Source organism: Marmota flaviventris, chromosome 17 (genome assembly GCF_047511675.1).
Source record: "Marmota flaviventris isolate mMarFla1 chromosome 17, mMarFla1.hap1, whole genome shotgun sequence".
NCBI lineage: Eukaryota > Metazoa > Chordata > Mammalia > Rodentia > Sciuridae > Marmota > Marmota flaviventris.
The window spans coordinates 56,409,105-56,435,626 of NC_092514.1; the positions used below are offsets into that span (position 1 = coordinate 56,409,105).

Here is a 26,522-nt window from a genome sequence, read left to right on the forward strand (position 1 = left end):
CAGATCTATCTACGCCTTCTACTAGGAAAGCCCAAGATGGCCGGGTGCGGGACCCGAGTGACAGCCAAAGTCCAGCTCCCGGCACCCTGCGCCTGCCTAAGGGAAGCCAAGGACAGTATCACTCTCCCTTACGTCACCGAATACGTAATCCCGTTTGCCCGAAAACGTGCCGCAGGGCGCAGGCTCCGCCCCCCGAAGAGCGGGGCGATCAAGCGCAGGACGTGAAGCATGCCGGGATTAGCTCTGGAGCTTCCCAGTAGCCTCTGCGGCGGGCGTGGTGCGTAAGGAGCTGGCCGGCGGTGGCCGTTCTCCGTAAGATGGCGGACCGGCGGCGGCAGCGCGCTTCGCAGGATACGGAAGACGAAGAATCTGGTGCTTCGGGCTCCGACAGTGGCGGCTCTCTAGCGCGGGGCGGCGGGAGCTGCAGCGGGAGCGCTGGAGGCGGCGGCAGCGGCTCTCTGCCTTCCCAGCGCGGTGGCCGCGGCGGGGCCCTCCATCTGCGGCGGGTGGACAGCGGGGGCGCCAAGAGCGCTGAGGAGTCCGAGTGTGTGAGTGCGCGCGGGCGGGGCGGCGAGCTGGCTGGGGGCGGGGTGTAGGTGAGGCGAGATGCTGGGAGCAGATTTTGTTAGAGAAGAGGAGAGTTATCCCGGGGCGAGTTTGCAGCCATCCGGAATCCCAAGGGAAGGAGAGGTTGGGGGATTCTGGGGAGCGGGGAAGAGACGCTGCAGATGAAAAGCGGATGTTTATTCAGAAATTGGGACTGGAGATGAAGAGGCAGGCCTCCCTCAGATATTACTTGTTAAAGATTTACCTTTCTCCATGTCTGTTCAACCATTTTGTGTTGAGTCTTCAACAGTCCACCTACATTTCTTCATTGGGCTTCTCACTTCTGGAAATCACAGAGCTAACCCTGTTTTCTCCTTCCCCTCAGGAGAGTGAAGATGGCATGGAAGGTGATGGTGAGCACTGTTTTTTACCTCATCACAAAGAGTATTTGTGTACATAAACTCAGGTCACCTATTTCCAACAATAGACATCCTCTCAGACTGTTACGGATTTGAGGGACGGTGCTGCAGAGTGGCTTTTTGGAACATAGTGGTTAAGAGCATAGTTTTTGGCTAGGCACAGTGGTGCATGGGGATCAATCCTCAGCACCCCCACTCCCCAAAAAAGAAGAGGTTCTGGGAGTGTGGTCTTTGGGGCAAATCAGTCTCAGTCAATTTCCCCTACTTTTATCTCTTTGGTAGGTTGATGTAAGAATTGAGAATTTTAGCCTGACCCACAATAAAAAGTCAGGAATGCAATTATAATTTCTGTTGCTTTTTCTTCACAAATTTCTGTTTTCTTTTAGCTGTTCTCTCCGACTATGAAAGTGCAGAAGACTCAGAAGTGAGTGTAATAGATTTTTTCCTGTGGTGTAAGTCATAAAATGCATTTTGAAAATATCTGCAAAAATACCATGACCCTACTTGTTTCTCTTCTGTATTCTTCATTTATGCTTCTTCAAAACTTAATGGAAGTATTGTTTAGTTAGTGGTAGAAACTTGGGGCAAGCCTCTTGAAGCTACAAGTGTTGGTTGAACTGTTAGTAGTTGGCTTCTCTATATTTGAAAAAAGTAATGTTTTTGTTTTTTGTACCAGGGATTGAACTCAGGGGCACTCGACCACTGAACCACATCCCTAGCCTATTTTGTATTTTATTTAGAGACAGGGTCTCACTGAGTTATTTAGCACCTTGCTGTTGCTGAGACTGGCTTTGAACCAGATCCTCCTATCTCAGCCTCCCAAGCCGCTGGGATTACAAGCGTTTGCCACTGCGCCCAGCCTTTTTTTGTTTTTTATTTTTATTTTTTGAGATGGGGTTTCCATGTGTTGACTGGACTTCTTTCTACCTTAGCCTCGTGAGGAGCTGGGACTATAGATGCCTGAACCAACATGCCCAGTTTGAAAATAAGAGAACTTTCAAGTCCTTCAAAAGGTGTTTGACAGTTTTATGCTGTCTGGGTTGAGAAGCTAGACAGTTGGATTATTACTTTTTTTTTTTCATATGTACCTGGAGACTTTGAAAGGATAGGATATTGAAAGATTCAAAAGCATCTTTCATATTTATTTATTTATTTTTTTTTTGAGAGAGAATTTTAATATTTATTTTTTAGTTTTCGGTGGGCACAACATCTTTGTTTGTATGTGGTGCTGAGGATCAACCCGGGCCGCACGCATGCCAGGCGAGCGCGCTACCGCTTGAGCCACATCCCCAGCCCAAGCATCTTTCATGTTGTAGATAAGACTTTCTGACTCTAGGGAAAAGTTTCCCAGAGTAAAGCTTATTTGTTTTGATTGACTAAGTAATTATAGATGCTCCCAGAATGGCTGTCTTAGAGTTGTTGAATAATCCTGAGTTCTGGATTTAATGATGTGAGTATATGCAGGAAGAATTGACTTGAAGATTAAAGGTTCTGTAAATTTTATGAAACTGTTATTACATCTTGAATTCTGTTAAACCTCTGGAGATGCAGCAGTGAACACCTAACATAACTACTATCTTTCGGATCTTACAAAGGAAGATCTTAAGGAAGTCCACAAACATTTAGGCAGTCTTACCTAAATGAAAGAGTTGTCACTTTATGACAGCTCTTGGGATAGGGTTAAGAAAAGTGTTGTTATAACTGAACACTGAATCCATTGCAGGCATTCAAGAAAGAATATTATAATTAGCAAAACAAAACTTGTACTAGGCACAGGGGGAAACAGGCAGGAAAGCCCAGAGACAGGAGAGAAGGTGGAGCATTTGGAGACTTGAAATAGTTTGATATGGTTAGAGCATTGTTGGACAGGATGGGTAACAGAAAGAAAGGTAAGTTGATGAGCAGGGGCTGGATCATGAAGGGGATTACTTGTTCTTTTTCTTTACTAAGTACCTGCTTTATGCTAGGACTGTATTAGGCACTATGTAAAAGACAGACGTAGTTCTTCCCTTGTGGAGTTTTACTTTCTGGATCAAAGAGGGGAAAGAGACATTTAAGCAAGAATTATTATAATGTTTGATAAATGCCATGATATTGGAAGCATAAGATGTGTTGGGAGCACATTGCAGGGGCAACTGATTGTTTTTAGGGTATTTGGAAACAGAATGGGATGTTTAAATAGGAGTTAGCCAGGCAGAGAGGTTTTTGTGTTTTTTTTGGCACTGGGGATTGAATCCAAGGGTGCTTTACCACTGAACTACATCACCAGCCCTTTTTATTTATTTTTTTTATTTTGAGACAGGGTCTTGTTCAGTAGCTTAGGGTCTTACTAAATTGTTGAGGCTAACCTTGAACTTTCGATTGTCCTGTCTGGGATTTGCTGGGATTACATACCTGTGCCACTGTCCCTGGCTTAGGCAGAGTTTTCTAAATAGCAGGAACATTGAAAAGAAGACCTATAAGGTTGGATTGCATGATGAATTGTATAATATGAAATGTTTAGTATAACTAAGACATAGGAAGGCAAGGGCTGGATATGGTGGCAAATGCCTCTAATCCTAGCAACTCAAGATGTTGAGGCAGGAGTCTCAGCAATTTAGGAAGGTCCTGTCTCAAAAATAAAAATGATGGGGCACACAGTATGCATGCCTGTAACCCCAGCAAATGAGGAGGCTGAAGCAGGCGGATTAAATTCAAAACTGGCCTCAGCAAGACCCTGTCTCTAAATAAAATATAAAAAAGGACTGGGGATGTGGCTCAATGGTTAAGTGTCCCTAGGTTCAATCCCTGGTACCAAAATAAAAATAAAAAAGTATTTGGGTTCTATTCTAAGGAAGTGAAAAAATTTTAAAGTGTTTTAAAATAAAAGTCCCATATGGTTAGATTTAAATTTTAAAGCAGTGTTTGCCAGATACAGAGAATATTTCCTTGAGAAAATCCAGTTGGCCAGTACCTACTGAAACAAAATCTTGGAAGGGCTTGGGAAACTTAGATGTTTATGTTTGTAAGATCCCAGGTTGATGCTAATGCACAGTAAAATTTGAGAAGTAATTATAACAGTTCTTTTATCTGTAGCAGGGAGAATTGATCGATAAGATTGGACAGAGAGGAGCTAGTTAAGGAAGCTATTAGGGAAATATAGGCCAGCAGTGAGTGTGGCATTAGAATAGTGGCAGTGAAAATAGAAGTGGACAGAATTGAAAGTTGTGAGAGGCTTGGGATGAGGAATATTTTGCAGTAGCCATTACAGACTGGAAGCATTGGAAAGATTGCTTGGCACTTGGAATGTTTAGTGAGGTTTGGTGATTCTGAATTTATAATGGCTCACCATTCTATATATAAAGGAGTTTGGATGTTGTCTGATGGCAAGGGAAAAAATGGAACTGAGGATTTACATGTAGATCATGAATCAACAGCAGGGCAAGAGAACTGTTAGTTTGTTAGGATAGTCCAAGAAACATGATAGTGGTGCTCTAAAGAAGGGTAAAACACCAGTGTGACTGGTAAGACATGGATAGATTTAAGAGATTTTGGTGGTACTACTCTTACCTTTCAGTAAATGAATTAAGGAGTCAAAGGAATGTCCCAAGTTGATGAATAGTGCTAATTAATTACTAAAAAAAGGGACTATAGGATGAAGAGATTTTACAAGGACCATGGTGGGTTAGGGTTTTTGTTGTTTTGGTACTGGGGATTGATACAATGTTTCATTAAGTTGCTGAGGTTCTCACTAAGTTGCTGATGGCTTTGAATTTGCCATCCTCTTGCCTCAGCCTCCAGAGTTGCTGGGACAACAGGTGTGGGCTACCACTGCCTAGCCATAGGTTAGGTTTTAGATGTTTTCTTTTGTTTGTTTTGCAGTGGTATGAATTGAACCCATGGCTTTGTATGTGCTAGATAAGTGTTCTGCCACTGAGTTACACTCACTGAGCCAGGTATTGGATGTTTTGGGATTGAGAATTTGTAGGACTTTGAACTTGGCCTCATGCATATTAAGCAAGTGCTCTACCATTGAGCTATATCCCTGGCCTTTTTTATTTTTAATTTTGAGACAGGGTCTCACTAAGTTGTCAAGGTTGGTCTTGAACTAGCAATCCTCCTGCCTCAGCCTTCCAAATGGCTGGAATTATAGGTTTGCACTATCATCCTAGCTAATACGTGAGTGCAGTTCTTTTTTTCCCCTCATCTGAATAAATTCTATATCTAGATAACATTGACAATATCAGTTTCTACTGTTTCCAACCCAGAAGCCTGACTAATAGACTTTACTATTAAAGTAATTTTTTAAATATATAAAAGGAATATATCTTACTTTTCCTAGGACTGCTATAACAAATCACTATAAAGCATATTGCTTAAAACAACAGAAATTTATCTCAGAATTCTGGAAGCTGAAAGTTTAAAACCAAGGTGTTGGCCAGACTGTCTCTGGAGGCTCTAAGAAAGTCTTTTCTCTGGCTTTCTCCTAACTTCTTGTGTTTACTGGCAATCCTTTCCATTCCTTGGTTTGTATATACATCATCCAATCAATATCTGCTTTTATTTTCACACAGTGCTCTTCCTGTGACTATTCAAATCCCCCCCACACTTTTTTTATTGATGCATTATACTTACGATGGTGGGATTTGTTGTTACATATTCATATATGCATACAACATAACATCAAATATGTGATTTTTAACTGATTGATCATACCTTCCTAATCCTGAGTTTTTATTATTTAGTCTGTCTGTCTTTATTTTATTTTAATTTATTTTATTTTATTTTGGTACTGGATATTGAATTCAGGGGCACTTTATGATGGGGCCACTTCCCTAGCCCTTATTTTTTTTTTTTTTTATTTTGAGGCAGGGTCTTGCTAAGTTGTTGAAGTTGGTATTGAACGTGGCGATTCTCCTGCCTCAGCCTTTTTTTTTTTCTTTTTCTTTTTTTTCTTCCGGTACCAGGGATTGAACTCATGGTCTTACTGAGTTGCTTAGCGCCTCCCTTTTGCTGAGGCTGTCTTTGCACTCTTTTTTTTAACTTTTTAAAAACTTTTATTTATATTTTAGTTGTAGATGGACACAATATCTTTATTTATTTATTTATATGCAGTGCTGAGAATCAAACCCAGTGCCTCACACATGCTAGGCAAGTGCTCTACCACTGAGCCACTACCTCAGCCCCATGCACTTATGTTTTTGAGTATAGGGGATACCTTATAACCTAATTTTATTGTAAATGGTCCAAAGGGTTTCAGTTTTGCTATCCAGAGGCTCTTTCATTCCATGTGGAGATTTGAAGAGAGATCAAACTATGTTGTTTCCATTTTCCCAAAATCTTTGAGAAAACTTTTAAAGAAATTCGTCTCTGAAGGATAACCTAGAGAGATGATAACTGGAGAGAGCTCTTTGATGCCAAAAGGTGGTTTGATGGTGGTTTTTAAAGTTGGAAGGGTCTTAAGTTTGGTCAAAGATCGAAAGAACAAGTTCAGAAGGAAAGAAAAGAAAGGGAGTGGATAATATGTGTGCTGGTGTCCTTGCCTGAATATGTGAGAGGTAGGAACCAGAAAAGAGAACTTGTAATTATAGAGAGGTGAAAGGTATCTGTGGAGGAAACTGGTGTTCCTTTGTTTTTTCTTTGTGAAACAGAAAGAAAGACATCTATTTCAAGAAGTGAGGTTGAGCCTGATATGGTGTCACTGGCCTGTAATCCCTACTACTACAAAGACTGAGGCAGAAGGATCACAAATTCAAGGCCAGCCTGGGCAACTTAGAGAACCCTGTCTCAACTTAAAAGTTGAGGGGCTGAGGTGATGGCTCAGTGGTAGAGCGCCTGCCTAGCATGTGTAAGGCACTGAGTTCAATTCTCAGCACCACATATAAATAAATAAAATAAAGGTCCGGTGACAACTAAAAAATAAGTAGAAAGTTGAGAGTGTAGAGTATAGCTCAGTGGTAGAACACTTGTCTACCATGTGCCAAGTCCTGTGTTCAATTCCCAGCACTACCAAGAGGAAAAAAAAGATGTTGAGTTTGGTGGTAGGGCATGGTAGGAATTGTGAGACTGAAAGAGGTTTGAGAGTTGAAGTTGGAGGTGACATTCTGTGTGTATATGTGTAACCTCCTTCATTGATGGGGTAGTTTATTGTAGAGCTAGAGAAAGCAAAAAATTGAGTTGATATAGTCCCAGGCATTGGGGACTGGCAAGGGAATAGAGGGTGTTCCTAGTAGTGATAGAAATGAATGAGCATGGATTCTAGAGCCAAGAAAAATAAATGTGAGACTGGGGTCATGGCTTAGTGGTAGAGCGCTTGCCCAGCATGTGTGAGGCACTGGGTTCGATCCCTAACACCACATAAAAACTAAACAAAATAAAGGTATTATGGAAAAAAAAAGAGTAAATGTGAAAAAGGATTGATAGAAAGTTGAAGATCAGGGCTGGGGTTGTGGTTCAGTGGTAGAGTGCTTGCCTCACTTGTGTGAGGCACTGGGAAAGGTCCATAAACAACTAAAAAATATATATTAAAAAAAATCAAGGAAGTAGCTGTCTTTAAGAATTTGGAGATGAGAGAGTAAAGGAATAATTAATAATAAAAAGCAGCCCATTCCTTCCTCATACTGGGGGGATAGAACCCAGGGCCTCACACATCCTAGGCAGTTGATCCAGCACTGACGTATATCCCTAGCCTTTTTTTTATTTTGAAACAGGGTCTTGCTAAGTTGCCCAGGCTGGCCTTGAACTTGCTGTTCTTGTCTTAGCTTTCCAAGTAGTTGGTATTAGAGGCATGTGCCCAAAAAAAGTAGTTTAAAAACAAATAGTGTTATTGATAGTTTGCTTAGTGTAAATTTATATATATATAAAACTTACTGTAAATTATTTTATTGTGATACTGAGAATCAAACCCAGTACTGCACACGTGGGAGGCAATGGGAGGCAAGCACTCTACCACGGAGTCCCAGCCTGCTTACTGTAAATTTTATTAATTTAAAGGGTACAGTTTAATTTTGAAAGGTACAACCACTACTGTGTCAGTTTCAGATGTTTCTCACTTCAAAAAGAAACATGTAACCTTTAGCTATGAATCCCTCTTCCCCCTCTCCTCTTCCCTCAGGTCTAAGTAAACACAAATGTACTTTCTGTAGATTTTCCTTTTCTGGCCTTTTATATAATTGGAATCATGTAATATGTAGGCTTTTGTGATTGGCTTCTTTTATTTAAAATAATGTTTTCAAAACATTTTCAAAGTTTAGCAAATATCAGTACTTCATTACATTTTATGACTGAATAATAATCGGGTTGGGTTGTAGCATGTGTGAGGCACTGGGTTTGGTTCTCAGTACCACATATAAAATAAAGGTCCATCCAATAACTTAAAAAAATTTTAAAAAATAATCAGTTATATAGAAATATAGTTTTTTAATTCATTCATCCATTGATGAAAATTTGGATTGTTTCTGTTTTTCCTCCAGCTTTATTGTGGTATATTTGATGAATAAAAATTGTATTATATGAAAGGTCTATAATGTATTTTTTTTTTAAACCCCCCTGCAACCAGGGGAAACATTGTGATGTTTCAATATATATCACCTCATGTAGTTAATTTATTTTGTGGTATGTAGTTAATTTTATGATGAAAAAGCTTAAAATCTGCCTTAGCAAATTTCACATATGTAAAACATTGTTATTATTATTATTTATTTTTTTTTAAATTTTTATTTATTTTTTAGTTCTCAGTGGACACAACATCTTTGTATGTGGTGCTGAGGATCGAACCCGGGCCACACGCATGCCAGATGAGCGCCCTACGGCTTGAGCCACATCCCCAGCCCCACATTGTTATTATTAACAGTAATTACCATTTTAGCCAGGTGTGGTGGTTCATATGCCCTGTAATCCCTGTGACCTGGGAGACTGAGGCAGGAGGAATTGCAGGTTCAAAGCCAACCTCAGCAACTTAGCCAGATTGTGTCTCCAATTAAAAAAAAAAACAAAAAACAAACAGGGCTGGGGTTGTGGCTCAGTGATTAAGCATTGCTGGGTTCATTTCCCAGTATAAAAAGAAAGGAAAAAAGTTACCATAACTGAAGGTTTATATCATTTGGCTCAAATAACCCCCATTTCCCCTACCTTCCAGTTCCTGGCAACCAACTTTCTACAAATTCCACTTAAAAGTGAGATCATTGCCATGTTTTGTGTCTGGTTTATGTCAGTTAGCATAATGTCTTCTGGGTTTATCCATGTTGTCTCAAAATGGCAAGATTCCCTCTTTTATTTTTTTTAAGGCATGAACAATACTTTATTTAATGTGTATGTACCACATTTTCTTTATCCTTTTGTCCATCAGTTGGCACTTGGGCTCTTGGGTTGTTTCCTTTTTTCTTTTTTTTTCCCTCCTCTTCCTTTATGATTCTGGGGACTGACCCAGGTACCTTGCACATATTTTTATTTATTTTTCACCCTCTGTCCTTTTTTAAGTTTTATTTTGAGACAGGGTCTCCCTAAGTTGCCCAGGATGACCCTCAAACTTGATTTTTCTGCTTCAGTCCCCCAAGTTGTTAGAATTACAGGCAAATGTCACAATGCCTAACTATTTCTGTAGCTTCTTTCATCTTTTTGGTTATTTTGAATAATGGTGCTGTAAACATTAGTGTACAAGTTTTTTTTTTTTTTTTGTGGTGCTGGGGATTGAACTGGGGCCTTGTGCATGATAGGCAAGCACTCTATCAGCTGAGCTATATCCCCAGCCCCTAGTATATACATTTTTGTGTGAATATATATATATATTCCTTCCTCCATATTTGTTATTGGTACATTATGATTATAATTATGCAGAATGGTGTTTCACTTTTCTTGAGTTTGTACCTAGGAATGAAATTGCTGAGTCATGATAACTGTGTTTAATTTTTTGAGGAACTGCCAGATTGTTTTCCAAAGTGTTTGCACCATTTTACATTTCTAGTAGCAATGTATATGTTTCAGTTTCAGTTTCTCTACTCCCTTGACAGCACTTGTTATTGTCTGCTTTTTTTTGTATTAATTCTATCCATCCTAGTAGTGTGAAACCTGTTTGATTTGCATTTTCCTGATGACTCTTCATATATTTTGCCCATCTTTTAGTTGGGTTATTTGTCTTTGAATTATTGAGGGTTTTTTTTTGTTTGTTTGTTTTTTAGTATTTTTTTAGTTGTTGGTGGACCTTTGTTTTATTTATATATGGTGCTGAGAATCAAACCCAGTGCCTCGCACATGCCAGGTAAGCTCTCTACCACTGAGTCACAGCCCCAGCCCCATAATTATTGAGTTATTTTGTAAGTCCTTTATTGTATGTGATTTGCAAGTTTTTTACTCCTCATTCTGCGGATATTTTTTCCTTTCTTTAATGGTGTTCTTTTAAGCGCAAAGATTTTATTTATTTATTTCTATACTGGGGATTTATTTATTTATTTCTATACTGGTCAGTGGGTGCTAAGCTATATTTGTAGCCTTTTAAAAATTCTTTTTTAAATTTTGAGACAGGGTCTCACTAAGTTGCCCAGACTGCCCTTGAAGTTTTCCATCTTCCTGCCTCAGCCTCTGGAATAACTGGGATTACAGGTGTGCACCCCTGTGCCAGTCTCAAAGGTTCTAATTTTTTTTCCTCTTTATGGTGGTGCTGAGGGTCGAACCCAGGGCTTCACACATGCAAGGCAAATGCTCTACCACTGAGCCACAACCCCAGCCCCTCTAATTTTGACTAGGACTAATTTATCGTTTTTTTTCTTTTGTTGTTTATGTTTTGGTGCTATATTTAAGAATCCTTGTCAATCCCAAAGCCCTAAGGATTTATTCCTGTGTTTTCCTTTAAGACTTTATCGTTTTAGCCTACTTTGTGTAAGTCTTTGATCCATTTGAGTTAGTTTTTGTATGTAGGGAAAGGGTTTAAGTTTGTTCTTTTTCATATGACAGCACTAGGGTATTTAGATTTAACATTGTAATAGTTGAGCAGGTTTACTATTTTAAAAAAGTGTGTAGGGGGCTGGGGATGCAGCTCAAGCAGTAGTGCACTCTCCTGGCATGCCTGCGGCCCGGGTTCAGTCCTCAGCACCACATACAAACAAAGATGTTGTATCCGCCGAAAACTAAAAAATAAATATTAACAATTCTCTCTCTCTTAAAAAAAAAAAAAAAGTGTGTAGCAGTTGCAGGTAAGACTAGTTTGGAGTATAGGCATGAAAATGAGTGACTAGAGTGGAGAGAAAGATTGACCTCTGAGCTAGTCTTTTAAGTAAATGGCAGGGTGGGCCCAGGCAGAAGCATAAGTGATAGAAGCCTCAAGCAGGGATTTAAATTGAGGATGAGAAGCTGGCCATGTATAGTCAATAGCTACACATAAGACTGAGGTAGGAGGATCACTTGAGCCTAAGCAACATAGCAACACTTTGTCTCTAAAATGTGAGGTATATAGATATATATATATTATATACATATTTTTATCTATTTATACACACATACACATAAATAAAAAGAGAAAAAGGAGTTGAATCTGGAAGAGATGTTGGGAATGGGGAGGACACCAACCCTACCTCTTAAATCTGAAAGATGTGGGGTAGTGGGTGGAACAAAAAGCTCAAGTCCCTGCATAGTAATTTTTTACTGGAAGCAGTTGCTTCAGGATTGGTGAGAGTTGGAAAGAGGTCAGTGCAGAATGTAGAGGAGTTTGTCTCTTCCAGCAAAGACCTTTTTTTTTTTTTTAGTTATAGGTGGACACAATGTCTTTATTTTACTTTTTATGTGGTGCTGAGAATCGAACCCAGGGTCTCACGCATGCTAGGTGAGTGATCTACCTCTGAGCCACAACCCCAGCCTAGCAAAGGACTTTTTAATTTTTTTTTCTTTTTTTAGTTGTAGATGGACACAACACTTTTATTATTTTTATGTGGTACTGAGGACCAGACCCAGTGCCTCATATGTGCTAGGCAAGTGCTTCACCACTGAGCTATAACCCCAGCCCTAGCAAATGATTTCGAAGACATCCCTATAGGGTAGTACCTTGGCTTGAGTTAGACCAGACTTTGACTCTGTTTTGGAGTCTCAGCAATGTGTTTATCTTGCCATTCTTCCTTGGAATCAAAATTAACTTCTCATTTGGAATAAAAGAATTGCCTCATTTAACATTGTCATACAGATTAGAGGGGGCAGAGCATAAAGAGTTCCTTAATTGATCATGCTTGATACTATTTTAAGGTCATATAAAGTCATTTATGGGGCTGGGGTTGTGGCTCAGTGGTAGAGTGCTTGCCTAGCATGTGTGAAGCACAGGGCTCTGTCCTCAGCACTGCATACAAATAAATGAATAAAATAAAGGTCCATCAACACACACACAAAAATTTCTTAAATAAAATAAAGTCATATATGCACATCAAGCAAGTTATTGAAATTTTCACTCCAAAACCTGTGGGGAAATAATTATCAAGGAAAGAATTGAATGATTACCACCACCTGCCCCCATATAAACAGGAGAGAAGATTTCAAATAATTGAAGAAAATGAGAAGAATCAAGGGTGATGGGTTGGAATGCTGTAGATAAAGGCTTGATTCTCATAGTAAAGGTATAGTCAAGTTGGGCGCAGTGACAAGTGCCTATGATCCCAGCAATTTAGAAGGCTGAGGCAGGAGAATCACAAGTTCAAAGCCAGCCTCAGCAACTTGATGAGTTCCTAAGCAACTTAGACCCCATCTCAGAATTTTTTTAAAAAGAGCTGGGCGTGGTGGCGCATGCCTGTAATCCCAGTGACTCGGGAGGCTGAGACAGGACAATCACAAGTTCAAAGCTAGCCTTAGCAAAAGCGAGGTGCAAGCAACTCAGTGAGACCCTGTCTCTAAATAAAATACAAAATAGGGGGGCTGGGGATGTGGCTCAAGTGGTAGCGCGCATGCCTGGCATGCGCGGGGCGCTGGGTTCGATCCTCAACACCACATAAAAATAAAATAAAGATGTTGTGTCCACCGAAAACTAAAAAATAAATATTAAAAAAAAAAAATACAAAATAGGGCTGAGGATGTGACTCAGTGGTAAAGTGCCCCTGAGTTCAATCTCTGGTACCAAAAAAAAAAAAAGGGTGGGGGGTGTGGTGATATGGCTCAGGGGTTATATGCTCCTTGGTTCAGTTCAATTCCTGGTACGAAATATATATCTAAATATAGTCAGGCAATGTCCCTTAGTTCTTTGTCACTTTTCTGGGAATCAACTTAAGACACTTGGAGGCCAAAATACCCAGATGTTGAGCAGTGAACAATGAGGAAGAGGGATTAATTAGCTTGTCTGGGCCAATCAGACAGACCTAACTCTATTTGGAGAAAGTGGATAGAATGTATATCTTGAGAGCTTCTCACTTAAAAAGGACTCTTGGTTGAGTTTCTTTGACCAGATTGTGGGGGTCAACCTGGCTTAGAGAGAAAATTGTGGTTCAGGTCAAATGTCAGTCCCTGTAGAACAGAAATCCCATGTACACATATTTGCCAGATGGTAGAGCTAAACCACCAATGGGTACTAGACCACTTTTCCATTAACGCATTTCTTTGGGGTGTTGTAGCCATTTAAGTCTACTTCCCTAACCTATGGTTCTACCTCCTTAGGTAAAATCCAAGGAGGACAAGGAGAAAAGAGTAACCTTGTTCTAAAGCCATTCCCCTGCTCATGAGTCTTAGCTGCTGTTGTTTTTCCTATCTAGGGCTAGCTATACCTACCTCCATTTTCTGACCTATTCTAGTGCCCCCTATTTAGAGAGATGGCCTAATGACTCTCTTTGTGTGAAGAGACTCAACACTTTTTCTTAGGAGCAGAATTATCCAGTCTTGATGTGGTAAGAGGGGAAAAGTGGATAGGAAAGAGATCACAAGTTTGTTCGTGTGTTGTTGCCATGTCACCTCCCCACTTCCGCCCAATATCTAAAACAAGATGTTCTGAGATTTTTCCAGGTCAAAATTTTATAATGTGATTCTGGACAGAGTTCTTGGCTCTAGAGATCTCATGCTGCAGAAAACTTAGAAACCTTCTTCCCCCCCCCCCCCAAAAAAAAAGAAAGATAAACTTGGCACCGATATTATAGACAGGAAGAATGTTAAGTCATGGGGCTGAGGGTGTAGCTCAATGGTAAAGTGCATCCATGTGGGGTCCTGGGTTCATTCTCCAGCATCAAAAAAAGAAAAAAATAATCACTATTTCCCAATTTGGAGGTAACAATGCCTTGAGAAGTGTTTGGGGATTTAGTTCAGTGAAGAGTGCTTGCCTAGTCCATGAAAGGTCCTGGGTTCTATCCTTTTGTGGGAGTGGGGTGGGAAGATGAAAATAGTAACTTGAGAAATCGTAGAATCATTACAAGAAGTTTGCAAATTCACTAAGTAATCTGTTGCTATGAATTAAATATATATCCTACATATATATATATATATATATATATATATATATTTTTTTTTTTTTTTTTTTTTTTTTTTTTTTTAATTGTTGACAGACCTTTATTTTATTTGTATGTGGTGCTGAGAATTGAACCCAGTGCCTCATGCATGCTAGGCAAGCATGCTACCACTGAACCACAACCCTAGCTCCTACCTTTATATATTAATTATTGTAATTCCTAGTATTTTGGTACTAGGAATTGAACCCAGAGGCACTTAACCACTGAGTCCTATTCCCAGCCCCTTTTTTTTTTTTTTTTTGAGACAGGGTCTTGCTAGGTTGCTCAGGGCCTCACTAAGTTGCTAAGGCTGGCCTTGAACTTGCTATCCTCCTGTCTCAGCTTCCTGAGCTGCTGGGATTTTAGGTGTCTACCACTATATCTGGCTGTACTATTATTTTTGAAGATATATAAATTAATAAAATGTGAGTTTTTTAAAAGTGTTGAATGTGTAGCAGTTATTTATAACATATATATATATTTTAGTCTAGATATATCCTGAAATTTTTAGATCATAAACTAGACAGGGGTCTGCATAATAAAAGATTAGAAATTTCTGCTCTAAGTCATTTGAGATGGGTTAAATGAGAGTGTAGTTATGCACTGTGTGTTTAAAGAGACAATTTATGGAAAGGGAATGAAGTTGTCAACAAAGATATAGCTCCTTCAGTATATAAGGTAGTTTAGTCTATCTTCTATTTATTTATATTTATTTTTTAGTTGTAGTTGGACACAGTACTTTTATTTTATTTATTTATTTTTATGTGGTTTTGAGGATTGAACCCAGGGCCTTGCACATGCTAGGCAAGTACTCTACTGCTGAGCCACAACCCCAGGCTTCTACCTTCCATTTATAGCCCCTGGATCCCTTCTTCATGCTGCCACTGCTAACAGTTCCTTGCATATATTCCATGTACAGGCGTGCATGCATGCAGATACATGTTTCTATATATTCATATTTTATATTTATTTTAATTAGGTATATATGACAGCAGAATGCATTTTGATTCATTGTACACAATTGCAGCACAACTTTTCATTTCTCTGGTTGTACACAATGTAGCATCACACCATATGTGAAGTCATAACTGTACCTAGGGTAATGGTGTCTATCTCATTCCACCATCTCTATATATTAATATTTTGTACTGAGTGCTCTTACCATTTGGAAATTTGGGTAACAATGTTGATATGCTTGCTCTTTCTGTATGTGATGCTAGAGATTGAATCCGGGGTCTTATCTCACCAGACAAACACTCTACCAATTGAGCTTTATCCCCAACTCCTATTAGCTTGCTTTTAATTGTTTTGTATTGGGGAGTGGTACTGGAGATTGAACTCTTGGGTGCCTTACCACTAAGCCATATCCCTGGCCCTTTTTATTTTTTGAGACAGGGCCTCACTAAGTTGCTTAGGGCTTCATAAGTTGCCGAGGCTAGCCTCAAACTTGAAATCCTCTTGCCTCAGCCTCCGAGTTGCTGGAATTACAGGTGTGCACCACTGTGCCTGGCTTAATTCTTATGCTCTAGTAAATGTTTCTTAGAAAATATTTTTCTAAAGTATGGAGAATATTGTTATATCGTGCATTGTGTTTATACACAAATATGTAACAACAAATCCCATTAATATACACAATTATAATGCACCAGTAAAATAATATAGGAAAGGCTGGGCGCAGTGGCACATGTCTGTAATCCCAGTGGCTCAGTAGGCTGTGGCAGGAGGATCATGAGTTTAGAGCCAGCCTCAGCAACTTAATGAGGCTCTAAGCAGCTCGGTGAGACCCTGTCTGTAAATAAAATTTAAAAAAGGGGTGGGATGTGGCTCAGTGATTAAGCATCTCTGGGTTTAATCCCCAGTATCAAAAAAAGGGGGAAAAAAGTGGTATCATTCAGATCCTGTCTCCCAGCTGACAGGGAAACATTTTTTCAGGCTGAAGAAGGGGAATACAGCGAAGAAGAAAACTCCAAAGTGGAACTGAAATCAGAAGGTAATGATGCTGCAAATTCTTCAGCAAAAGAAGAGAAGGGAGAAGAAAAGCCTGACACCAAAGGCACCGTGACTGGAGAGAGGCAAAGTGGGGATGGACAGGTCAGTACACAGCATAGTCCTCTTTGGGAGCTTGAATAAGGAATTGCAATCTTGGAAGAGTAAGGAGCCCTTTATCTTTCTTTTAGGAGAGCACAGAACCTGTGGAGAACAAAGTGGGTAAAAAGGGCCCTAAGCATTTGGATGATGATGAAGATCGGAAGAATCCAGCATACATACCCCGGAAAGGGCTCTTTTTTGAGCACGATCTTCGAGGGCAAACTCAGGAGGAGGAAATCAGGTAATGGCTACTTGGTGCTGCTGCATTCTAGCATGTATTTTGAGCTTACTGTATGTCAAGACACTTTATCAAGTGCTTTACCTGTATTATCTTGTTTACTATTCAAAATTTAAGGTAAGAATCACAATTACTATGCTCTTATACAGATGAGGAAAATAAAGCATAGAATGTTTGGTAATTTTTGGTAGGGAAGCTAAGACCCAGACCCAGTCAGTCTCCAAAACCCATCACATTTCTGCCTCCCTTAATAGGAGGCCTCTGAGCTATGAAGTACTTGCATAGGATAAGAGATGTTTCAAAGTACCAAGTGGATCAAGACACTTTTCCTTGATTTTGTCTAGACCCAAGGGGCGTCAGCGAAAGCTATGGAAGGATGAGGGTCGTTGGGAGCATGACAAGTTCCGCGAAGATGAACAGGCTCCAAAGTCCCGACAGGAACTTATTGCTCTTTATGGCTATGATATTCGCTCAGCTCACAATCCTGATGACATCAAACCCCGAAGAATCCGGAAACCTCGGTGAGGAAATTTTGGATTGTTGATATTTAAAAAAAAAAAAAAACTCCTCTGCTTTTCTGAATGCCTTTCTAGCTAATAAGTGAGTGGATAAGGAAATGGAATGTGTCCCTGAATCACTTTATATCTATCATGGTCCCTTAAACAGTTTCTCCGTTTCCCTTTTTTAGATTTGGGAGTCCTCCCCAAAGAGATCCAAACTGGATTGGTGAGCGTCCAAACAAGCCCCATCGCCATCAGGGTCCTGGGGGTACCCTACCACCAAGGACATTTATTAACAGGAATGCAGCAGGTACTGGCCGCATGTCTGCACCCAGGAATTACTCTCGATCTGGGGGCTTCAAGGAAGGTCGTACTAGTTTTAGGCCTGTGGAGGCTGGTGGGCAGCATGGTGGCCGGTCCGGTGAGACTGTTAAGCATGAGACTAATTACCGGTCACGGCGCCTGGAGCAGACTTCTGTGAGGGATCCATCCCCAGAAGCAGATGCTCCAGTGCTTGGCAGTCCTGAGAAAGAAGAGGCAGTCACAGAGACATCAGCTGTTGCTCCTGACACAGCACCACCAGCCCCTGACAGGCCTATTGAGAAGAAATCTTATTCCCGGGCAAGAAGAACCCGAACCAAAGTTGGAGATGCAGTCAAAGCTGTTGAGGAGGTTCCCCCTCCACCTGAAGGGCTGACCTCAGCACCTCCAGTCTCAGAAACCACCCCTCCTCCATCTACTAAGACAGGGAACTGGGAAGCTCCAGTAGATTCTGCTGCAGGTGGACTAGAACAAGATGTGGCACAACTAAGTATAGCAGAACAGAATTGGAGTCCAGGACAACCTGCATTCTTACAACCACGGGAGCTTCGAGGTAGGTATTATAGCGTTGATGGCTAGCTGTTTTTCTGTATCATTGGGCTTAGGAATTTGGGAATTATATCTTACCTTTTCATTAACTGAGTAAAAGTATGGGTTAATTGGTTCATTTGTCCAGTTCTCAGAGCATTTGTGTCTTTTACCCAAGGATATCTCACTACTTTTTAATTTTTTTTTCCTTTTCTGGTACTGGGGATTGGACCAGGGCCTTGTACATGGTAGGCTAATGCTTTACCACTGGGCTACATCCCTAGCACTTGTTATTTTATTTTGACACAGGGCGTCACTAAGTTCCCAGGCTGGCATGGAAATCATGATCCTCCTGCCTCAGCCTCCCAAGTGTCCCACTACTTTAGGTACTATTAACTGATCATTGTTGAGCCTCTGAGTCAGAATCCTTTTCTGTTCTCTATATAAAAATGTAGAAAAGGGCTAGAATTGTGGCTCAATGGTAGAGGGCTTGCCTCATACCTGTTAGGCACTGGGTTCGATCCTCAGCACCACATAAAAAAATAAATAAATAAAATAAAGTTATTGTGTTCATCTACAACTTAACATATTTTTTTAAATGTGGAAAAAAGGGGCTGGGGTTGTATCTCAGTGGTAGAGTGCTTGCCTAGCATGTGTGAGGCACTGGGTTTGATACTCAGCACCATATATAAATAAATAAAATAAAGGTTCATCAACAACTAAAAAAACATTTATTAAAAAAAATGTGGGGGCTGGGGATGTGGCTCAAGCGGTAGCGCGCTCGCCTGGCACGTGTGCGGCCCGGGTTCGATCCTCAGCACCACATACAAAACAAAGATGTTGTATCCGCCGATAATTAAAAAATAAATATTAAAATTCTCTCTCTCTCTCTCTCTCTCTCTACCTCCCCCTCCCTCTCTCCTCTCTCACTCTCTCTTAAAAAAATAAAAAATGTGGAAGAAAGGGGCTGGGGTTGTGGCTCAGTGGTAGAGCACTCGCCTAGCACAAGCTGCAAGGCCCTGGGTTTGATCCTCAGCACCACATAAAAATAAATAAATAAAATTTATTGTGTCCAATTATAACTAAAAAAGTAAATGTAGAAAAATTATTTAAAAATGTGGAAGAGGGGCTGGGGATGTGGCTCAAGTGGTAGCGTGCTCGCCTGGCATGTGTGCGGCCCGGGTTCGATCCTCAGCACCACATACAAAACAAAGATGTTGTATCCGCCAATAACTAAAAAATAAATATTAAAATTCTCTCTCTCTCTCCCTCCCTCCCTCCCCTCTCTCACTCTCTCTTTAAAAAAAAAAATGTGGAAGAAAGAAAAACAAAGTGGAAGAAGGTGGCAGTGTTGTTAATTGTTTGAGACACCAGCTGTTGCTCCTGACACTGCACACTGTTTGAGCTAATGGTTAATATGTGTGCGTGTGTGTGTGTGTGTGTGTGTGTGTGTGGTGCTGGGTGAACCCAGGGCCTTGTGCATTAGAGCCAAGCACTCTACCAACTGAGCTATATACTCAGCAGCCCCACTAATGATAATATTTGAAGGCAGAAACTTTCTCATTTGAGTCTGGATTGGGCTCTTCTGTTTTTGAAGGAATGTCTGTCAAATGTCATTAGCCTTCTAGAGACAGAGTGCCCAGTAGAACTTTATGTAATTCTGGTGCTTTTGAATACTTGAAATGTGACCAGAGGGAGGAAGTGAACTTATTTAAAATTTAAATAGCCACATTGGGGCTAGGATTGTGTGGCTCAGCGGTAGACCAGTTGCCTAGTATGGGCAGGACCCGGGTTTGATTCTCAGCCTCACATAAAAATAAAGGCATTGTGTTGTGTCAATCTACACCTAAAAAATAAATATTAAAAAAAAAATTTTAAATAGTCACATATGGCTAGTGAGTCATCATATTAAACAACATAGTTCTACAGAGTAGGACCTAATGTCCCTTTTGCCCATTCTGCTTTGTCTGCTAACCAGATAGGCTGAGGTGTCTTCTTAGTTTCTGAAGACTAATGGAAACTTAAAGATAGGAAGTCCTCATCTGAACTGGGAATGCAACACCCTCCTCTAGTACATGTGATTTTTAAATACCCCAAATCAGTGTAGCCTATATTGGACCTAGAATTGATCTCTAAGAGTAGTAGATACACTTGGCTGATTTGGGGGGGTTTTGAGGGGGATTCTGGGGATTGATCTACTTTTTGAGCTACTTTTCTGCTTTTCTGGTACTGGGGATTGAACCAACTCTTTTTGTTTTATTTTGAAATAGGGATCTCTGTAAATTGCGTAGGGCCTCACTCAGTTGCTGAAATTGGCCTTGAATTTGTGATCCTGCTGCCTCAGCCTCCCAAATTGCTGGGATTACAGGCATGCCCCACCACGCCCAGCTTCCCACTAGTGCTTTATTATCATTCTAAGACAGTCTCTGATTCTTTTTTATCCTGAGTAATTTTCAGCCAATGTGGAATCTTCCCAAATACCGATACCTGTGCCAATAATGTAATCAAGTAGATTTAACAGAATATTAACTGCTCTCCAGTTGCTGCTCTGAATTTTCTGGGCTGAGATTTTACAGTATGTTTGATAATGTGCTAATTATAACCTCCCAGGGCCTCTATTCAGGGAAGTGTTTGGTAGGGAAAATTTGAGCATAAGGGGTTTTTGTTTATTGGTTGGTTGAGTTTTGTTTTGGTTTTGGTGCTGGAGATTGTACCCAAGGGTTCTTTGTCACTCAACCACATCCTAGTCCTTTGGGGGTTTTTTTGTTTGTTTGTTTGTTTTTTTAATACTGGGGATTTAACTCAGGGGCACTCAACCACTGAGCCACATCCCCAGCCCTATTTTGTATTTTATTTACTCACTGAGTTGCTTAGCACCTTGCTATTGCTGAGGATGGCTTTGAACTTGTGGTCTTCCTGCCTCAGCCTCCTGAGCCTCTGGGATTATAGGCATTCGCCACCGCTCCCGGCTCCAGTCCATTTTTATTTTGAGACAAGGTTTCACTAAATTGCAGAGGTTGGCCATGAGCTTTCAGTCCTCCTGCTTCACTCTCCTGAATTGCTGGATTAAAGGTGTGTACCACCTCATCTACCATGAGTTTTTTAAAATTTTCAGACATGATCTCATTAAGTTGTCCAGGTTGTCCTCAATTTGTGATTCTCTTGCCTCTGCCTCCTACATGGGATTACAGGTGTGTGCCGCTGCACCCAGTTGAACATGAGTTTCTTCACTGAAGTCATTTTTTTTTTTTATGTTTAAGTACTTTATTACTGTGTTAAGGTGGTTGGAAATAGGGGCAAATTTTCAAATGCTATTATTGCCCATAAGGAGATAGTTTAAAAAGAGAAAACTAGGACTGGGGTTGTGGCTCAGCGGTAGAGCACTCACCTAGAACATGCGAGGCCCTGGGTTTGATCCTCAGCACCACATAAAAATAAATAAATAAAGGTATTGTGTCTTACTACAACTAAAAAATAAAAATATTAAAAAAAAAAGAAAACTAGCAGGTGGTACACGCCTGTGATCCCAGTGACTCAGGAGCTGAGGCAGGAGGATTGCAAGTTTGAGGCCAGCCTCAGCAATTTAGTGAGGCTCTAAACAACTTAGATCCTGTCTAGAAATTAAAAAGGGGCCAATGGTTAAGGCCCCTGGGTTCAATCCTTGGTACCAGAAAAGAAAAGAAATCCAGCTGGTTCAATCCCCAGTACTGTTACTACTACTACTAATTATTATTATTATTATTACATAAATAAAAGAAGAAAGCTTTTCCCCATGTTCAACTTGTCATTTCTTGGTGACACCCTTGAGTCCCACTCAAAACAGTCACTTTTTGTTGTCTACTACAGGTGTGCCGAACCACATACACATGGGAGCAGGACCTCCACCTCAGTTTAACCGGATGGAAGAAATGGTACAAAAAGGGAAGAGGAGTAATTGGGGGAGGGCTGCATATTATAGCTTGTTTACTGTTTAAACCAAGATAAGGTCTTGATGTTAATTTCCCCATTGATTGCTCATGTTTCTTTTAATTTAAGTCTCAGAAATGTAGAGTAGAAGATTTAGATTGGGATATTGATTCTTTTCATTGATTTTGCAAATACTAAACACCTTCCAGGTACCAAGTGTTTTCCAGCATCTAGCAAAAGATAGAACTTTATATGAGAGTCAGCCATTAGAAGTCTTGTTCAGGTCTCTCTCTTTACCTCAGGGTGTCCAGGGTGGTCGAGCGAAACGCTATTCATCCCAGCGGCAGAGACCTGTGCCAGAGCCTCCTGCCCCTCCTGTGCATATCAGTATCATGGAGGGACATTACTATGATCCACGTGAGTTGTTTGTTACTGTTTGGGTACCTTTCTTGGCATGGTGAAGTGAATTAAGAGGCCAGCCTTTTATCTCTTAATTTCCCTTCTTACCTCTCAAACTATTCTCAAACATTGCCTAGTTGCTTTTTTTTTTTTCCACGTGGAAAATTGAGGACATCTTTTAAAGGGTTTGGGAGACAGGAAGACATTTCCTTGTGATATGAAGAGAGTCACAATATGATATCTTACAGTGCAGTTCCAGGGACCAATCTATACCCATGGTGACAGTCCTGCCCCACTGCCCCCACAGGGCATGATTGTACAGCCGGAAATGCACCTTCCTCACCCAGGTAAGTTTTGTACTTCTGTCTGTATGCTTCTAGTATATAAGGATGTGTTTTGGGTACTCCATAAACCCCAGCATACTTGAGTTCTTTGCTGCTAGCCTGTGAGGCTGGCCATCCTAGCTGTTTGAGTCCATTCTGAGGATTTCCATTCTGAGCTGCTTTGTGCTGCAGTTCACCCAGACCATCCTGTGAAAATGGAAGTATCTTTTTCAGTTTTTGTCATCCTGTTCTTGTCCAGGTTTACATCCCCACCAGACACCGGCACCTCTGCCCAATCCAGGCCTCTACCCACCACCAGTGTCCATGTCTCCAGGACAGCCACCACCCCAGCAGTTGCTTGCTCCTACTTACTTTTCTGCTCCAGGAGTCATGAACTTTGGTAATCCCAGTTACCCTTATGCTCCAGGAGCACTGCCTCCCCCACCACCTCCTCATCTATATCCTAATACACAGGTGAGATGGCTAATGAGCAGATTTTTCTAGGTCCATATCTTTTAAATCAGACAGGACTGTGCTGTGAGGAGAATGCTAAAGGAATTTGAGAACTTTTCAGTGATGCTGATTTCATGTGGGGCAAGGATGCCTCCTGGTGGTCAGGTGCTGGAAATGCAGCTTATGTAATGCTTATCAGTTTATTCACTTCAGCTTCTTTAACAGTATTTCATTGAGTGTTTTGAGGGTATATCATATCTGCTGTTTACTCAGCAGCACAAAGGAGCTGTATTCTAGCCAGTTATGGTGGTAAACACTTATAACCCCCTAGCTATTAGGGAGACTGAGACCAGAGGACCAAAAGTTTGAGGACAGCCTAGGTAACTTAATTAGCAAAAACCCTATGCAAGTCCCTGCATTCAATCCCCAGTAAAACACACACACACACACACACACACCACAGAGAGAGAGAGAGAGAAATTCTCCTCGACAACTTGCCCTACTTTGTCCTGCTTAACTTCCTTGATACCATCTGTATCTGGAGTGTCACCATTGAGCTCAGCCTTTGCCATTTGTTACCAGATGGTAGAAAATGAAGAAAGCTGGGCAGTATTTTGGAGGAAGTAACCAGAACATAATAGTGACATATTAAGGCAGAAATGAAAAGTCACATTATTTTAAAGGGGGCAGCTTAAAACTTAAAAATTATAGAAATTCTCCAGTACTCTTAATTTTTGTGGGTAGATAATGTTTCCTCTTTGTTATAGGCTGGATGAAATAATTCTTAGCTTTTTCTTCTCTTGGCTTGTGGGGTCTCAGGCTCCATCACAGGTATATGGAGGAGTGACCTACTATAACCCTGCCCAGCAGCAGGTGCAGCCAAAGCCCTCCCCACCCCGGAGGACTCCCCAGCCAGTCACCATTAAGCCCCCTCCACCTGAGGTATGAGCTCCTCCCCATATTTATGGCATATGCTTACATTAGTGGCTTTCCATTTTGCAGAGAATTTCTCTGCTCTTCAGGTTGTGTTCCTGTGGAATGTAGTCTTTTTTGGTATGACCTGATAGGAAATTTTAACTTTATTTCAGATTGTAAGCAGGGGTTCCAGTTAACATGACTTTCTGAATATTTTAACTCTAACATCATAGAGAAGTAAGTGAACAACTTATTATGACTTTTGTTCTTAAAACTAATGATTGTACTTGCTTACTTAACAACCAAAATCACCTAATTAATGTTTTATGTTATAATCATGGGATATATCTGAAGCTTTAAAGGAAGGACACACAGAATCTGCCAGTTTCTTTGTTTTGCAAATGTATTAGGCAGAGTTGAAGCAGAATCTATTGTTAACTTGACAGTTTCATTTGGGAATCTGTAAGGAAAATACACAGGAATACAGTATATTTACCAAGAAAAGTGGAAATCAGAATTGAAGGTAATATAGCAGAAGGAGTCAGTTTTGAAGATCATAAAGGAGAAGGAACATGAGGGTTACTGTGTTTTAAGATCATTAAAACATTTAGGGTCTGGGAGTGTAGCTCATGGTGATAGAGCATTGCTTATCATGTGCAAGGCCTTGGGGTTTATCCTTAGTGCCACAAAACATAACAAAACCACATTATTTAGAATGTGGCTTCATGAGAACAGTTTGTAAATGATCAGAGGTTCACTAACATTTTGGTGGTTCTTCCCTTTCTCAATCCTTTCTCAAGAACAGCGGAGATGAGATCTCAGGAGGGAAGAGAAATTCAACTGGCTATCTATCACCCTGAGGGCTTCAAAGGTATAGGGTGGCCCTACCAGCAAGCATCTGAAGGAGGAGGAGCCCTCTTCCTCTGAGGACAGGCTCTGCTGGAGAGAGGAGAAACAGGTGACCTCCTCGCACCTCCACTCTTCACTTGAGCTGTCTGTGCTCAGGGGAGCAGAGACCCAGACAGCCCAGGCTTCTGAGGATAGATTCAGAAGCCCAAGTCTTGCTCTTCTTCATTTTCTCCTGGGAAATTTAAGTGTCTTCTCCCAGGGAAGTTCCTGCCTGTTTGTTTTGTTTCCTAAAATGTTTGTTTTTAAAGCCTGGCTTGCTATTTTTAAATTAATATTTTTAGTTTTTCTGTTTCTTTCTCTCTGCCTTTAAATGAAACAAGTTCATTCTTCTGGTTTTCTAGCCCCTCTGGGTTCCCTTTTGACTCTTTTCCTGCATCCCAGATAATTGAGAATGTATCAACCAAGTGTAAAAAGAGCTGGCCTTTCACTTTTGGTGGGCCTTTGTTATTCTCTTGTATACTTGAATTCTCTTAACTCCTCTAACCCTGTGGAAACAAAGCTGTCTACACACAGTGTCCCTTTGTGGAGAAAAGCTCAGAGTGGGTGAGTAGGAGCCCTTTTTTGATTTAGGTTTTACAAGTCTGAGCTTCAAACAGTACCTGTGCTCTGGTGGGCTTCAGTCCTCTACTGAGGGCAAAGTCTCTACTGTGGGGAGAAATGGCAAACCAGATACTTTTTCAAGGAAAGAGGGTCGAGTAAGAGTCTTTGCACCTTAGGGGAATGTATTCACACAGTCCTCAGGACTCAGACTTTGAGGTTAGTGGAATTAGAGGACCCTGCTTCTCTTCTTTCCATTCCTACCCCACTCCCTTCTCAGTTGCTATGGACCAATGCATCTCTCTAGAGGCAAATACAGCAAGCAGTCTACCTTGTCCTCTGCAGTTGCTCTTCTCCATAATTTTCCTGCTACAAGTGTTTTAGGTGTTACTTCCCCAAGTTGTCCTGTTCTTGCAAACAGAAGATATGGCACCTGGGCTTAAGGCCTAAGGAAGCCAGTCAGTCACCTTCTGGGCAAGGGCTCTCCCTTCTGTCCTCCCTGTCCATGGCACCAACCTGCTGCCTCTGCGGGATAGCTTCCTGTTATTGCAGCACTGTGTCTGCCAGGGGGAACTTGGCCACTATCCCTGTCCTTCTACAGAACCTGAGGGAGAAGGTTCCCCTAGTAATGTCACTGTCTGTTCTTACTCCTTCCCTCCAGCAGCTGGCCTAGCCACTGAGTCAAGGTGTGGGATTAGGAAGGAGGAGAGGCAATTAAGCTGTAACCCCCAAGAAGGAAATAACTAAGAGGTTCCTTCCAGGGGTAGCCGGCGGTTGTGCCTTTTGTAGGCTTTCTTTTGCCTTAAACCTGAAGATGTCTCCTCAAGCCTGTGGGCAGCATGCCCAGATTCCCAGACCTTAAGACACTGTGACAGTTTTCTGTCTGTCCACTATGTTTAGTTGCAAGGATTTCTCCATGTGTGTTGTTGCTGTTTTTATTTTTTGTTGTTGTTACTGTTTTAAAGGGTGCACATTTGTGATCAACATTATGACTTGGAGATAATAAAATTTAGACTATAAACTTG

General features: G+C 40.9%; 1 protein-coding gene across 3 annotated transcripts; it reads left to right on the plus strand.

The window, feature by feature from the left end:
• Window positions 1–259: 259 nt before the first annotated feature.
• Casc3 (CASC3 exon junction complex subunit) lies at window positions 260–26,522 on the plus strand. Of its 3 annotated transcripts, none has more exons than XM_027923120.3 (14): window positions 261–548; window positions 932–959; window positions 1,352–1,389; window positions 16,313–16,471; window positions 16,558–16,709; window positions 17,051–17,227; window positions 17,395–18,080; window positions 21,902–21,966; window positions 22,264–22,378; window positions 22,609–22,707; window positions 22,943–23,157; window positions 23,956–24,078; window positions 24,225–24,288; window positions 24,852–26,522. In XM_027923120.3, exons 1-13 carry the CDS (start codon window positions 318–320, stop codon window positions 24,246–24,248), a joined length of 2,112 nt encoding a protein of 703 aa, XP_027778921.1. In that variant the 5' UTR covers window positions 261–317; the 3' UTR covers window positions 24,249–24,288; window positions 24,852–26,522. The 3 variants fall into 3 exon arrangements, with proteins under 3 accessions (XP_027778923.1, XP_027778921.1, XP_027778922.1); XM_027923121.3 differs by having other exon boundaries at window positions 24,857–26,522; XM_027923122.3 differs by lacking the exon at window positions 24,225–24,288 and having other exon boundaries at window positions 260–548; window positions 24,857–26,522.

Bases quoted from the DNA above. Each gene is read 5' to 3' on its own strand.
- Casc3 (XM_027923120.3), top strand. From the start codon at position 318: ATGGCGGACCGGCGGCGGCAGCGCGCTTCGCAGGATACGGAAGACGAA. The intron at 549-931 runs GTGAGTGCGCGC...CCTTCCCCTCAG, and splicing joins GCGCTGAGGAGTCCGAGTGT to GAGAGTGAAGATGGCATGGA. The intron at 24,079-24,224 runs GTATGAGCTCCT...ACTTTATTTCAG, and splicing joins TTAAGCCCCCTCCACCTGAG to ATTGTAAGCAGGGGTTCCAG.